This window comes from Eutrema salsugineum, unplaced genomic scaffold (assembly GCF_000478725.1).
Source record: "Eutrema salsugineum unplaced genomic scaffold, Eutsalg1_0 scaffold_1, whole genome shotgun sequence".
In the NCBI taxonomy this organism is placed as follows: Eukaryota; Viridiplantae; Streptophyta; class Magnoliopsida; order Brassicales; family Brassicaceae; genus Eutrema; species Eutrema salsugineum.
The window spans coordinates 708,520-720,829 of record NW_006256909.1 but is presented as its reverse complement, the minus strand read 5'-3'; the positions used below and the strand labels follow the sequence as shown (position 1 = coordinate 720,829).

General features: G+C 37.7%; 5 protein-coding genes across 9 annotated transcripts; 4 read left to right on the top strand and 1 right to left on the bottom strand.

Annotated features, from left to right (window-relative positions):
* Positions 1-3,317: 3,317 nt before the first annotated feature.
* Positions 3,318-6,511, top strand: LOC18029025 (protein SCAI). Of its 2 annotated transcripts, none has more exons than XR_002896879.1 (9): positions 3,318-3,915; positions 4,230-4,436; positions 4,535-4,777; positions 4,895-4,961; positions 5,060-5,251; positions 5,338-5,433; positions 5,527-5,712; positions 5,803-5,939; positions 6,046-6,511. XR_002896879.1 is itself a non-coding variant. In XM_006411746.2 (9 exons), exons 1-9 carry the CDS (start codon positions 3,430-3,432, stop codon positions 6,230-6,232), a joined length of 1,797 nt encoding a protein of 598 aa, XP_006411809.1. In that variant the 5' UTR covers positions 3,318-3,429; the 3' UTR covers positions 6,233-6,423. The 2 variants fall into 2 exon arrangements, 1 of the variants encoding a protein (XP_006411809.1); XM_006411746.2 differs by having other exon boundaries at positions 5,338-5,429; positions 6,046-6,423.
* A 213-nt stretch (positions 6,512-6,724) lies between these two features.
* Positions 6,725-7,667, top strand: LOC18029024. The gene is made up of 2 exons (XM_006411745.2): positions 6,725-6,832; positions 7,047-7,667. The coding sequence occupies exon 2, from the start codon at positions 7,102-7,104 to the stop codon at positions 7,519-7,521; it is 420 nt and encodes a 139-aa protein (XP_006411808.1). The 5' UTR covers positions 6,725-6,832; positions 7,047-7,101; the 3' UTR covers positions 7,522-7,667.
* A 223-nt stretch (positions 7,668-7,890) lies between these two features.
* Positions 7,891-8,439, bottom strand: LOC18029023 (probable signal peptidase complex subunit 1). Its single transcript, XM_024149827.1, has 2 exons — positions 8,426-8,439; positions 7,891-8,275 (listed from the first exon to the last, which is right to left on the bottom strand). The coding sequence occupies exon 2, from the start codon at positions 8,271-8,273 to the stop codon at positions 7,998-8,000; it is 276 nt and encodes a 91-aa protein (XP_024005595.1). The 5' UTR covers positions 8,274-8,275; positions 8,426-8,439; the 3' UTR covers positions 7,891-7,997.
* A 364-nt stretch (positions 8,440-8,803) lies between these two features.
* On the top strand, positions 8,804-10,418 carry LOC112082320 (histone H3.3). Of its 2 annotated transcripts, none has more exons than XM_024149952.1 (5): positions 8,804-8,955; positions 9,390-9,461; positions 9,542-9,618; positions 9,732-9,822; positions 9,930-10,418. In XM_024149952.1, exons 2-5 carry the CDS (start codon positions 9,390-9,392, stop codon positions 10,098-10,100), a joined length of 411 nt encoding a protein of 136 aa, XP_024005720.1. In that variant the 5' UTR covers positions 8,804-8,955; the 3' UTR covers positions 10,101-10,418. The 2 variants fall into 2 exon arrangements, with proteins under 2 accessions (XP_024005720.1, XP_024005721.1); XM_024149953.1 differs by having other exon boundaries at positions 8,827-8,955; positions 9,376-9,461.
* Positions 10,419-10,513: 95 nt separating this feature from the next.
* On the top strand, positions 10,514-12,047 carry LOC18029022 (histone H3.3). Of its 3 annotated transcripts, none has more exons than XM_006411743.2 (4): positions 10,514-10,785; positions 11,189-11,260; positions 11,357-11,433; positions 11,534-12,047. In XM_006411743.2, exons 2-4 carry the CDS (start codon positions 11,189-11,191, stop codon positions 11,793-11,795), a joined length of 411 nt encoding a protein of 136 aa, XP_006411806.2. In that variant the 5' UTR covers positions 10,514-10,785; the 3' UTR covers positions 11,796-12,047. The 3 variants fall into 3 exon arrangements, with proteins under 3 accessions (XP_006411806.2, XP_024005718.1, XP_024005719.1); XM_024149951.1 differs by having other exon boundaries at positions 10,646-10,785; positions 11,183-11,260; XM_024149950.1 differs by having other exon boundaries at positions 10,644-10,785; positions 11,183-11,433.
* Positions 12,048-12,310: the final 263 nt, after the last annotated feature.

The following is a 12,310-nucleotide window of genomic DNA, read 5'->3' as shown; positions in this document are numbered from 1 at the left end:
TCAACTAAAGAATAGAATGTATATTGTTTAAACGTAAAAGGACAAATATTTCAGACGAACTCAGGCTTAAATTACTAAAATCACCAATGAGACACTTGCCAAACTCTGGCCTAGAAATAAAATTGTTGAACGTCGCGTCATTTTTTTTGTTGTTGCTAGACTTCAATAGCATGATCAAGATGTAAGCCAAAAAGACAACGGATATTTCGAACTTAAGAGAGTCAACCAAAAACAGAGAAGCCAGTGAGACCAAAGCTTTTATTGCATCTCCTGTAGAAGAAGAGTAGATTTAGACGTCTCTTTATCGATTTTGCTGCAAACCTTTTCAATCTCATCTTCCCCGACTGATTAACAAAACTAAAAAAAAACAAAAACTTCAAGAATTTCGCCAGGTGGATGGCACGTATGTATCTGAACAACTATTCTAATTTCACTTTCGAGATACCTAGCTATCCCGGATTCTTGAGTTTAAAATATCTCATCTGGATGATCATAACAGATGTACGGATTATTATATCTATGAATGCAAGGAGCAGAAGTTTGTGATGTATAGCGGCCCAACACTTTCCTTATTATTGAGCTTTTCAGCCCAAATAAGGCCCCATTAAACAATGAGATTGTGTTGTAACGAATGATCTAAGATGAGCACCATTGTTTTTGTTCATTTACGGAATTAAGAAATTAACCAATTACAGAGGAAATACAATGACAATCTATAATGTATTATTGTTTAACAGCCTAACAGGTAACCAAAGTTTACTTTATTCTAACAGACCTTTTGCTTCTTTTTTTTTTTCCTGGTAATGCAAAAGCTTTTAAATCACTTTGTGCCAAACAAATATGTTGACATTATTATTTTAGAAAGCAATCTTTACTTCTTTATTTTCTACTTTGACACTAATAAGTTCTCGGCACTGATTTGGACTTACATTTACCTTTTGTTCTTTTATGCTTTCTTTTTTCTTTAATTTTACTTTCTTCATAAACCCTTTGTCACCTATAATGACTTGTCCATCAACCTGAATCATCTAACATCCATCCATAACCAAAAATATTTAATCAATACATGAAACTCTAACATCTATCTATATATATATATATGTATATATTCTCTCAGTTAATTATGCATACATACATGAATTAACGTTCCAACATATAAGACAAATAATTCAGTATTTTTGGATGGATATTCAAAAACAATCACTAATTTATTTATGATTAATTAATCTGCTTGGAGTTTTTGTTTGTTTTTTAGTCCAATGGAATGTATTCATGTGATAGGTTACATAAGAAACATCTAAACTAACTTGTCCAATATAGAGGTACAATTTATAACTAGCAAATAAAGTTTCCCACCTAATAAAGCGTTTAACAAAGGCGACGTACCATTTGGTCTGCGAACGCATAATGAAATTAGTTTAGATTTTTATAACATACTATTTCATGTCAAACAATAATATGACCGAATAATTTAAATATTCAAAATTCAAAATTAATAAATAGAGCTGAGACAACTAACATCTATCTACTACTACAATAAGTTAATGAAAACATGTCCCACTGATATTGTTATTTGCAGATGTAAAGACAAAATATTTATATGACATTTTTCGTATACTCGTTTTTTTAATATATACTGTATGCTAGCTATATACTTTATTCTCATTTCCTTTTATTTTCCTTTTATATGTACAAATTTTTTGTTGTCAACCACCTAGAGATTCTCTTACGATTGGGTAAGTAAGACCGTAAGATAACCACATAATGATTCGAGACAATCAAATTAAGGTAAATTAAGTACCTTAAGCAGGTTTATTAATTTTTGCAAAATCTCGACCAGTGATTAAGAAATCGATTTCGTTATCACCATAATGTTCTCAGCAAGGCCGGAATAAAAATGAGCATTAGCGACCTGACATGTCACGTCGGTCCACCTTTAAACATAAAAATTCAGTAGATGTGATGATTACACAATTAGCTGAATTTAGAACAAAATCCGAAAAGCAGAAAGACTAGTGCTCAGTATGAAAGTCAACGCATTTGCATTTTCCCTTAATATATATATATATATATATATTTTTTTAACAAATTTCAGATAGTAGATCAGTAGCCTTTTTTCACCTAAGAATTACCCACCTTATTTCGAACACCGACTATATATAACACGATGACGATATTAGTAGAAGCTATTTTACTACAAACTTTGATCAACAAAATTACGGGTTTAACAGTTGGTAAATTGCATGGTCGTACACGGAAAATTAACCATGTTTTAATCGAGTTACTATTATTATAGTTTATAAACGATTGCTAGTGGCTACAGATTTACCAAATCATCTTTCCAGGTTTCGACACATACGTACATATATAGTAATATCAACTCCTTTAAAATGAAAAAGGCTTTGCGTCATACCGTACGTCGACTTATGATAAAATAAAATATAGTCATCATGTGCAAGCTGCTTATTGATATATACCATCATTAATTCTCTAAACTAACAAAAAAAATAAATATTCATACATTTGATTTGACTTGTTTTCAAATTTCGTATTCCATGGAGACTAAACTAAGAAAATAATATTTCGTGTAGATACGTACGTTATGTACATGTGCTTAAACTCCATATACATGATACATATGTACTGCATGTATCTTCAGTGTATCATCATCGTGTATATATGTGTGTAAATGCCAGCTCGTCTCACGATGATTACACAACACAAACGAGATTTCATGGTTCTGCAAAATTCTCTTTTCTTTGGTTAAACTCTGCAAAATTCTTTTGTGGGTTCGTGCGCACATGCGTTTTTGCTTATAGCGATGCATACTTTTATGTATAATAATCCAGCTAATAACCATTTTTACATTATTAAATGTTTGTCCAAAATAATGCTGGTTTTACTGTCACGCATTTGGAAAAATAATCTTGATGTAATAACACAGTTCTATCATACCATTTTAAAAGAAAAAAAATAATATTTTAGTAGTTATTAAAACCTCGATTTTTTATTTTGAAAGAAATGGTAAACGCAAAATCTCTTTTTATTTAAAAAAATCTAAAATTTATAGGTTCGACTTACAATAACTAGAAACTAGTATTATTAATCCCAAAGACTCAATATTTTCTTCAACTGCTTTTAGAAAGGTGAACAACTAAAAGAGGAGAGAAACCAAAAAAGCTTAGAAATAAGGAGGATAAATTGGTGGGACAAATACACAGTTAATTCATTTAATTAAAATGAAAAGTAATAAAAAAACAAGAAAAGCATATTTACTTGGGATTCTCTCATCTATAATCTCTCTCCACCGTCGTTCACATTCATTAAAGTCTCTCTCTCTCTCTCTCTCTCTCTTTCTGTAGCCTTTTTCTCCAGAGCCGATGATAAACGACGGCGGATTTCACCGGAACTGAGGGAAGATAGTTGCCTATGGCGGAGGAAGATGTTTCGAGCAATTTCCGAGTCTTGGTGGAGAACGCTGACCGGAAGTACGCCAGAGTTCGTGACCTCCCGGCGTTTGGACGAGCGCAGAGTCACTACTTCCACAAGGTTTTCAAGGCCTATATGAAACTCTGGAATTTTCAGCAGTCGCACAGGTCGAAGCTGGTTGAATCCGGTCTAAACCGGTGGGAAATCGGCGAGATCGCGAGCCGGATTGGGCAGCTTTACTTCAGCCAGTACATGAGGACCAGCGAGGCTCGCTTTCTCCTCGAGGCTTATGTGTTCTACGATGCGATTCTGAGGCGGAGGTACTTCGAGGAAGCTCATGGGAAGGATCTCGGTGCTCGATCCAAGGAGCTACGTTTCTACGCCAGGTTTCTGCTCGTCTCGTTGATTGTCGATCGGAAAGAAGTGGTTATGCACTTATCCGAGAAGCTTAGGGGTTTGGTGGATGAAAGCAAGTCCAATTTCAGGGTAATTTTGATTGATTTCCGATCTGCCCTTTTGATTCATCTTCACCCTCTTTGATCTCTTCTCTTGTATACTGTATACGAACATGTTTGGTTAAGTTTTGTTGAGGATTTTTGTTTCTTTCTTATTCAATATAGAAATGAGCAAAAATAGCTATTTAGGAGTATAATCACGATTCACACGAGGATTGATTGCTGGAATTTAAACTTCATTCTCACCTTTGTGTTTTCCAGTTCATGTGAATTAGCATTATATTTTGGTAAAAGATGATTCCAAACCTGGGTGATGATTTTTTTTTTGGGATATTCGTTGCGCAGGAGACAAATTTCAAGGAGTGGAAGCTGGTTGTGCAAGAAATCACTCGATTTATAAATTCTGACACAAACTTAACTTATGCCAGGCCTCTTCGTTACTGCGCAACGCTTGATTACTATCCAGCTTCTCAAACATACCTAGCACGTTTCCACGCTAAGAAATTGTTCAAGTTTCGTGATGCTCTCTTGGCAAGCTATCACCGTAACGAGGTGAACAAGCATTTTTTTTGTTTTAATTGGCAACTAAGGTTCACTTCATTTCAACTCTGTTTACCTTCATAATCATTTGTATGACTTGGTTTCCTCAGGTGAAATATGCTGAAGTCACGTTGGATACATATAGAATGATGCAGTGTTTAGAATGGGAGCCTAGTGGATCTTTTTACCAAAAACGCCCTGTTGAAACCAAGGAGAATGGTTTTGTAGTTGATCATACACTTACTTCTGGGCTTATAGATATGAAATTGGCTGCTGATATGGCTGATCCATCACTACCTCCCAATCCTAGGAAAGCAATTCTTTATCGTCCCACTGTCTCCCACTTGCTAGCGGTGAGTGTTATGCGTATCTTAATATAAAAATCTGCAGGACTTTCTGATTTTGCCTTCATTATCGATAGACAGGAGACTGCCGATTCATTAAAATGTTTAATGGTGATATATATGCAGGTCTTGGCAATGATTTGTGATGAGCTCTCTCCAGAGAGTGTGCTGCTAATATATTTGTCAGCTTCAGGTTAGTTTTCTTTTTGTTGTCATTTGGAACTTCTAAGGTTGGTAACTTTTTTTTTTTATTATCATGGTGTATCAATGATATTGGTAACAATTATATAGGTGGTCCTGCTCGTGACAATGTTGCCCAACCTGAGAACTCTGTCGGTTCAAGCAGAACATCAAAAAGCAAGCTGCTTGCCCGAGCTTCCCAAGAGCAGAAAAGCTACAAGTCAGAACCTCACAGCAATGGACAAAAATTGTCTGGTGATTACTATGATGATCATCTCTGGTTAGGTCCTAGAGGAGGTTCTGGTAAGTCGTTTTCCTTGGATTTTACATTGTAAGCTGTCTCCAAAGAGCAGACTTTTCTCACTGACTGTATTGTTTTTCTTTTTCAGGTTTAAACAACCTTTACCCTGGTGATCTAATCCCTTTTACACGGAAACCGCTTTTCTTGATCATTGATAGCGACACTAGCCGTGCATTCAAGGCAGGTTTGTCATAACTTAGTGTATCATTCTCTCTGGAGATTCTAATAGTTTCTCTCAGTCAGTGTGCGATATTTGCTGACGAATTGAAAACTCCAGGTTTTGAATGGCGCAGAGAGAGGCGAGCCTGTTGCTCTACTTCTTTCTCCTCTGAAGCCATCTTTGGAGAACCCATCTGCAGATGATACATTAGCGCTAAACGGAAGTCAGTTTACTTTCTTCTTGACAGCTCCTTTACAAGCATTCTGCCAAATGCTGGGCCTCTCAAACTCAGATGCCGACCCTGTAAGCGCTTGTGACTTGAATAATACCTTAAATGAACCAAACATTTATAATGTGATATTGCCTCTTACCATTTTGATCACATTCTTTTAGGAGGTTTACGATGAAGCAGAGAGCATACTATCTGCTTCCTTCTCTGAGTGGGAAACGATCCTTTTGACTTCCAGAGTATTGAATCTCGTCTGGGCACAGGTCTTGCCCGATCCATTCTTGAGACGGCTGATTCTCAGGTGAGTTATTATTATTTTTTTTTTGGTTTTTTCTAGTTTTCGGAATCAAGACCATACAAAGCATGGACTTATGAGCTTCTCCAAATGTTGTGTGTCTGTTGTGTAGATTCATATTTTGCCGGTGTGTACTCACATCCTTGAGCCGCACAGAGGATAATGACCCGTATTTACCTCAATGCCACCCGAATCTCCCAGACTCGGTCTCACCGGTATCTAAACCGGTGCAGTCCTGTGTACAACGACTAGCTGATCACTTGGGTGTTGCCAAATCTTTCCACTTGAACAAGGCATAAGATTAGAAAAAAAACACATGAGCCGAGGGTGAATTAGGTTGTTTGTTCATTTCTATAGAAGAGTCTGTATTTTTTTAGGTTATAAAGAAAATGTAATTTGGGGATTATATATCTGTTATGATTTTGATGATTCTTTAGTTTTGTCCTTTGTAAAAGATTAGAACCAGCCAGGTAATAATTTTTAGTCTCTCTCTCTCTTGTTAGGAGAATTGTTTGTTTTGTGTATGATGAGAAGAACAAATCTGTGCATTGCATAAAGAAAGTGTGACTACTTTGTTCTTTCGCAAGTTCATAATTTCTGTAAGAGATTATTCGAAGGTTTCAACATTTGAGGCTTTGAGCTAGAACGAAGTAGAGATTGTAGAACGAAGAAAAGATTGAAAAAGCCTTTACCATATACATCGTCGATTACTGCCAGATTGAATCCTAACCGTCAAATATTAAAACGCAAAGGCCAAAGTTGTCTGAGTGAGATTGAATCGTAGCCATCGATATGAGTCCAGTTTCTGAGAGGAAACCGCTTGATTTCGCTGTCTTCTACTTCTACGACCTCTCGCTAGTGGAGAGGAGTGGAGGAGGCAACATGAAGAAGAATTCGAGGTGAGTTTTGCTTTCGCGTAATTTTCAATCATACTGAACCTCTTATCCGATTAAATGTCGATTAAAGGAATATTCAAGGCGAGAATTAGGGTTCCTCTAGTTTAATGATTCGGACAATTCCAATCAGGCTATGGTGGATTTGATATTGAGTTCTTTGGATCATCTGGGTAAACTCTTATTTGATTCTACTTTGGCCTCTGTTTATCAATCGCAGGTGGAGTTAAAACTCGCAGAAACGTCCTTTGATTTGAAAGCTCTAATCATCGACGATGTTGTCATTGAGACCCTTGGTGCCTATAACGTTCAAGACTCGTCGTTTCTCGTTAAACATTCCGCATCATCATGTCCATTTCTGCAAATCCCCATCCAAGCTCATGACTTATGCTCAAAATGGCGGCGGCAACGACTCGGCCAATGAGTCTTCTGGTGGCGGAAACAGACCGGTGAGTAACGATGTTGGGAATGGTCCGAAGAAAGACCGATTTGCTGGCTTCAGTTTCCGGTGGGGAGATCTGTTGAATCCGGATCCAGATAACTTTGTGGCCGTTGGGTTAGCTGGAGTATTGACTTGGGCTAGCCTTCAAGTACTATCACAGCTTTTCTTCATCTCCTTCGCCATACTTGTCGCTGCTCTCAAGTATTCTTTTATCGCTGCGCTTCTCATTTTCATCCTCGTCACTCTCCTCTAGCTTCTGTAATGTTATTTACTGCTTGATTGTAGAACATCTAATAGTTCTTCTGAACTGTTCACCTCACAATTTGTATTAGCAACAATTCAGATTACACTTTGTTCTTGTGATCAATTTGGTTATTAGTACAAAGACATGGATGTACATATTTGAGCTTGGTTTTTACTGGTTTTGCATCACATGTTTGAGTTCGAAGTGAATTTGATCTGTTCTTATGTTTAACGTTTAAACACTACTGAAGGATGTCTCATAATTAGTTAAATTCCAAGTTAACAGCTTCCATGATTCTGAAACTTCCAAATATGGATTCAATCCAGGTTCATCCAATATCATAAGCAATTCTTCGGCAAAGATCATGTGATCCAACAATGGCGAGAATCATTCAAAATTTATTTCATTTGACTTATCAAGCTTTTAATAACAAATCCAGAACATGTCTTAATACCAAGGCCAAAAGAGAGTATTCAAAAAAATCGCTACTTTTTAGAGGATTTCTTCTTCGAGCTAACAACGACTTGCGGTTTAGGATGCTTCTCGGCTTCACTTGGATCCAACCACTTGAGAGGATGACGGTTGAAGAACGGCCAACTTGGTACGGTGATCAGAGTCGTGAGTGCAACACCTCCGGCGTAGATCAACATCATCGTCCTAAACGACGCCGTCGCGTAACCAACAACGAACGCCACAACGGCCGCGATCAAGAGCAGGATCTGCATTATCTGCTCCGCCAATTTCTGCCCTTGCCAATCCATCTCTTAAAAGAACCAAAAAAAAAAAACAAAATTACGTCTTCGAATTGAATCCGAAATCCAATTGATCAATTCAAGCCTACGAGAACGCAAATTAACAAATACGACGATTCGTGCAGATCGAAATCCTCAGAGAATCCTCAGAGAATCCATACCTGGAAAATGATCTGAAACCAGATTTCTTCTTGACGGAATTGAATTTGGGGAAGAAGACGACAACTCCAAAATCGGTTGAATGCAACTAAACCGGAAAGCCTGACTAATGCAACTAATGTAACGCACCGTATTCTGCAGTTAATGGGCCTTGCCTTATCTGTGAACCCATTATGTTTTGCATCGGAACAGTTGATTTCGTCGATCCATGACGTTTCGAATTCAACCAATAGTAATCGAGTATCCAGCATTGGCGATCCTTGTCAATCTGTATTATTAGATCGGGACCGTTGATTGGATGCAAGAAAGCACATGTTGTAGTATTCTACTCCGTACGATTAAAAAGCACGAGAAACACATTGGTGAGCGATAATAACCGTCAGATCGTCAATCTACTTTACCACGTTGCCTATAAATTAATATCGAGAGCCGTACACGCGTGAAAACTCCCATTACTTGCTTTTCCGAGATCAGAGCACAAATTTGAATTCAGAGAAGCCAGAGAAGTTTTCGAAGAAGAGAGAGAGAGAAGGTACGAGTTCTCCGAATTTCTTTGTTTTTTATTTTCGTGGAATGTTTTCTCGATTGATCGTTGAACGACTGTTATGGGTTGATAAATGGAGCTTAATTGAGACGGATTCGTTTCTGTCTTGATCATTATCTTCTCTCCGCCGTTTAATCTCCTGGATTTAGGCATTAGGTTAGTGAGGAATCGCTTCGCTAGATTTAGGTATCCGATTGTTTCTTTGGCTAGGATCATCCTCTAACAATGGAATTGTTGATAGTTATAACCTATAGATACATCGGCGTTTGATAATTAGGGTTTCGTTCTTCCTCTTCGATTGTATCGTGATGACGCATTGATGATATGTGATGATTCTTTGGATTTCTCTGTAATCTTGTTGATTTTAATATTCAATCGAGCAATTGATTTCTGATGCTCGAAATCTAGTTTTAACTGATCAGATGGCTCGTACCAAGCAAACAGCTCGTAAGTCTACTGGAGGAAAGGCCCCTAGGAAGCAGCTTGCTACTAAGGTAAGTCTCCAACTATTTGATATTGTGTAGTCGTATTTCACATTGCTGGCTTTGTTTCTGAACGCTTGTTTCAATATCAGGCTGCACGTAAGTCTGCCCCAACCACTGGTGGAGTCAAGAAGCCCCATCGTTACCGTCCAGGAACTGTTGCACTTCGGTATGTGAAATGTTTCCTTCAAATAAAAGCATAGTATCTTTGTTTTGGGTTGGTGCTTGATTGACAATCCATTGACAAACCCTGTTTCTTTGTTTCTTGTTTTTGGTTGACAGTGAAATCCGTAAGTACCAGAAGAGTACTGAGTTGCTGATCAGGAAGCTCCCATTCCAGAGGCTTGTCCGTGAGATTGCCCAAGATTTCAAGGTAATGTGCTTACTCATCTAACTGGAAATTTGATGGGTTTCAGCTTCTTCATGTTGATCATGTGTAATCCTTTTGCTTACTAATTTCTTTTCTCGATGTGATTGCAGACTGATCTGCGTTTCCAGAGCCATGCTGTGCTTGCACTTCAGGAGGCTGCAGAAGCGTATCTTGTGGGTCTGTTTGAGGACACAAACCTGTGCGCCATTCATGCCAAGCGTGTCACCATCATGCCTAAGGACATCCAACTCGCTCGCAGGATCAGAGGAGAACGTGCTTAAGTGTGTTGGTGTTGGGGATATGTGAATGTGGGTTGGTTCTACTAAATAGATAGTTGGAATTAGATAATGCTTTAAAAGCTTTTGGTTTTAGGAGACTTTGAAAACTATGATGACGGTTTGTTTCTTCTTGTCTAGTCGTTTTTATGATTTGCGTTGTGTTTAGATCTCTACGTTTTGTGGTGGGTATTGTTGCTTCTTTGGCAATATTAAACACCTTTTGTTGTTGAATTTCAATTTTAAAAACACTGAATATGTTGATGTTTCTTGACTTTGTTTTCATTTGATTCTATTTGTTTAAGAGTATATGATTTGAATCTATCAATCGGCTCATAGCATTCCAAGGTCTAAATTTCTCCAAACTTTTAAACCTTAATCTATCAATTCTACACAAACCAATAATGTAAAAATTGGTTATCCGAGTGACACGATAAAAGTTTCGATCGTAGCCGTTGGGTTGGATTGAGGAAACACAATGTTCAAATGTTATAACCGTCGGATGAGAGAAGTAAGAAAGCACAAGAGCGTATCGTGATAACCCTTTCGTTGGGTATTATAAATAACCATTCAACGGCAATTGTGGCCACCACAACCATAAAACTTCGATAATCCGCGATTACTGTCTCTCTCTGCCCAAAGGAGGCTTAAAAAAAAGAAAGAAGAAGAAGTCAGCGCAAGCGAAGAAGAGGTATGATCTTAGAATTAGGTTTAGGGTTTAGGCTTTTCAATCAGTTTGCTGTTACTGTCTGCGATCGCAATATCTAATTACACGACAAACGGATTTTGGGTCCTGATCGATTCCAATTTGAAAAAACAAAGAAAATTATCTGTCAAGATAGTGTCTGGTCCTTTTTTTGTTTTGTCGAATGATCCACTCGTCATCTTTCGTTTGTTTCTCACTTCGAAAGCTTATTGTTGCCGATGTGTTTGAGTGCGATAGACATTGCGTATCGATGTTTTGGTAATTAGGGTTTTAGATTCAATTTTGGCCATGTCTAGATATAAGCTAACGATTCTTCATCAATTAGTTGTGGATAATGGATATCCCCAATTGCTTCACTTAATAAGATTGATCTTGGTGTTAGGAACAGATGGCTCGTACCAAGCAAACCGCTCGTAAGTCCACTGGAGGAAAAGCTCCAAGGAAGCAACTTGCTACTAAGGTTTGTTTCTGCTTGTCTCTTTTTCTGTCTCTTGTATGCTCAAAGTGCTCTTTTGTTATGAAATTGAGTTTTCATCTTCTCTATATTCAAACTCAGGCTGCTCGTAAATCCGCACCAACCACCGGTGGAGTCAAGAAACCACATCGTTACCGTCCTGGAACTGTCGCTCTCCGGTTAGTCCATCTTTGGTTTTCTTCTGATTCGTTTTGTATTCCAAAGTTGATGTTACTCTCTCTGTTCAATCCTCAATTTTTCTTTTTTTGGGGTTGACAGTGAAATCCGCAAGTACCAGAAGAGTACAGAGTTGCTGATCAGGAAGCTCCCATTCCAGAGGCTTGTCCGTGAGATTGCTCAAGATTTCAAGACTGATTTGCGTTTCCAGAGCCATGCTGTGTTGGCTCTCCAAGAAGCTGCAGAAGCTTATCTTGTTGGTCTCTTTGAAGACACTAACCTTTGTGCCATTCACGCCAAGCGTGTCACCATTATGCCTAAGGATATTCAGTTGGCTCGTCGTATCAGAGGCGAGCGTGCTTGAGCCAAACCCGAAACCAGTCAATGTTAACCTCGCTTTGCGGATTTGGTTCAAGATTGGTGAATGTACTAGTTTTTTTATGATAAGCAAGCTCTCTCCATTGCTGTCTTAGGGTCAAAAACCAAAGTAGTAGTCAGAATGTTGTCTTCTTTCCGTTATGTGTGTTGCAAACTCTTTTTAACTCTTTTGTCACCAATCTTCTCTTTCGTTGAGTTTTCTCTATAATTAAAAAGTTTGTGAAAAATTTCTAAACTATCAGACTTTGGATTTGGCAAAATAAGGATAATATCAGAAAAAAAAAAAGAATTAGAGAGACAGAGGTAATGTAGGGAGGCATGATCTTTGGAAATGGACCGATTGGATGGGCTCTCGTTTGTTTGTTGCCGAACAAAAAACAAATCTTTCCCCTTAAAAAAAGGAGGCTACGTTCTAAAACATTGAACCATCTTTATTTGACCATAGATTTTTTTTTTTTTTTTTTTAACCTCTTAAATAAATTTCTTAGTCCATTTCAATCA

What these genes read in the sequence shown, in the direction of transcription:
- LOC18029025 (XM_006411746.2), top strand. Translation starts at nt 3,430, where the DNA reads ATGGCGGAGGAAGATGTTTCGAGCAATTTCCGAGTCTTGGTGGAGAAC. An exon ending in CTGTCTCCCACTTGCTAGCG is followed by an intron (nt 4,778 to 4,894) that starts GTGAGTGTTATG and finishes ATATATATGCAG; the next exon opens with GTCTTGGCAATGATTTGTGA. An exon ending in CAAACTCAGATGCCGACCCT is followed by an intron (nt 5,713 to 5,802) that starts GTAAGCGCTTGT and finishes ACATTCTTTTAG; the next exon opens with GAGGTTTACGATGAAGCAGA.
- LOC18029024 (XM_006411745.2), top strand. Translation starts at nt 7,102, where the DNA reads ATGTTGTCATTGAGACCCTTGGTGCCTATAACGTTCAAGACTCGTCGT.
- LOC18029023 (XM_024149827.1), bottom strand. Translation starts at nt 8,273, where the DNA reads ATGGATTGGCAAGGGCAGAAATTGGCGGAGCAGATAATGCAGATCCTG.
- LOC112082320 (XM_024149952.1), top strand. Translation starts at nt 9,390, where the DNA reads ATGGCTCGTACCAAGCAAACAGCTCGTAAGTCTACTGGAGGAAAGGCC. An exon ending in GGAAGCAGCTTGCTACTAAG is followed by an intron (nt 9,462 to 9,541) that starts GTAAGTCTCCAA and finishes TTTCAATATCAG; the next exon opens with GCTGCACGTAAGTCTGCCCC. An exon ending in CCAGGAACTGTTGCACTTCG is followed by an intron (nt 9,619 to 9,731) that starts GTATGTGAAATG and finishes TTTGGTTGACAG; the next exon opens with TGAAATCCGTAAGTACCAGA.
- LOC18029022 (XM_024149950.1), top strand. Translation starts at nt 11,189, where the DNA reads ATGGCTCGTACCAAGCAAACCGCTCGTAAGTCCACTGGAGGAAAAGCT. An exon ending in CCTGGAACTGTCGCTCTCCG is followed by an intron (nt 11,434 to 11,533) that starts GTTAGTCCATCT and finishes TGGGGTTGACAG; the next exon opens with TGAAATCCGCAAGTACCAGA.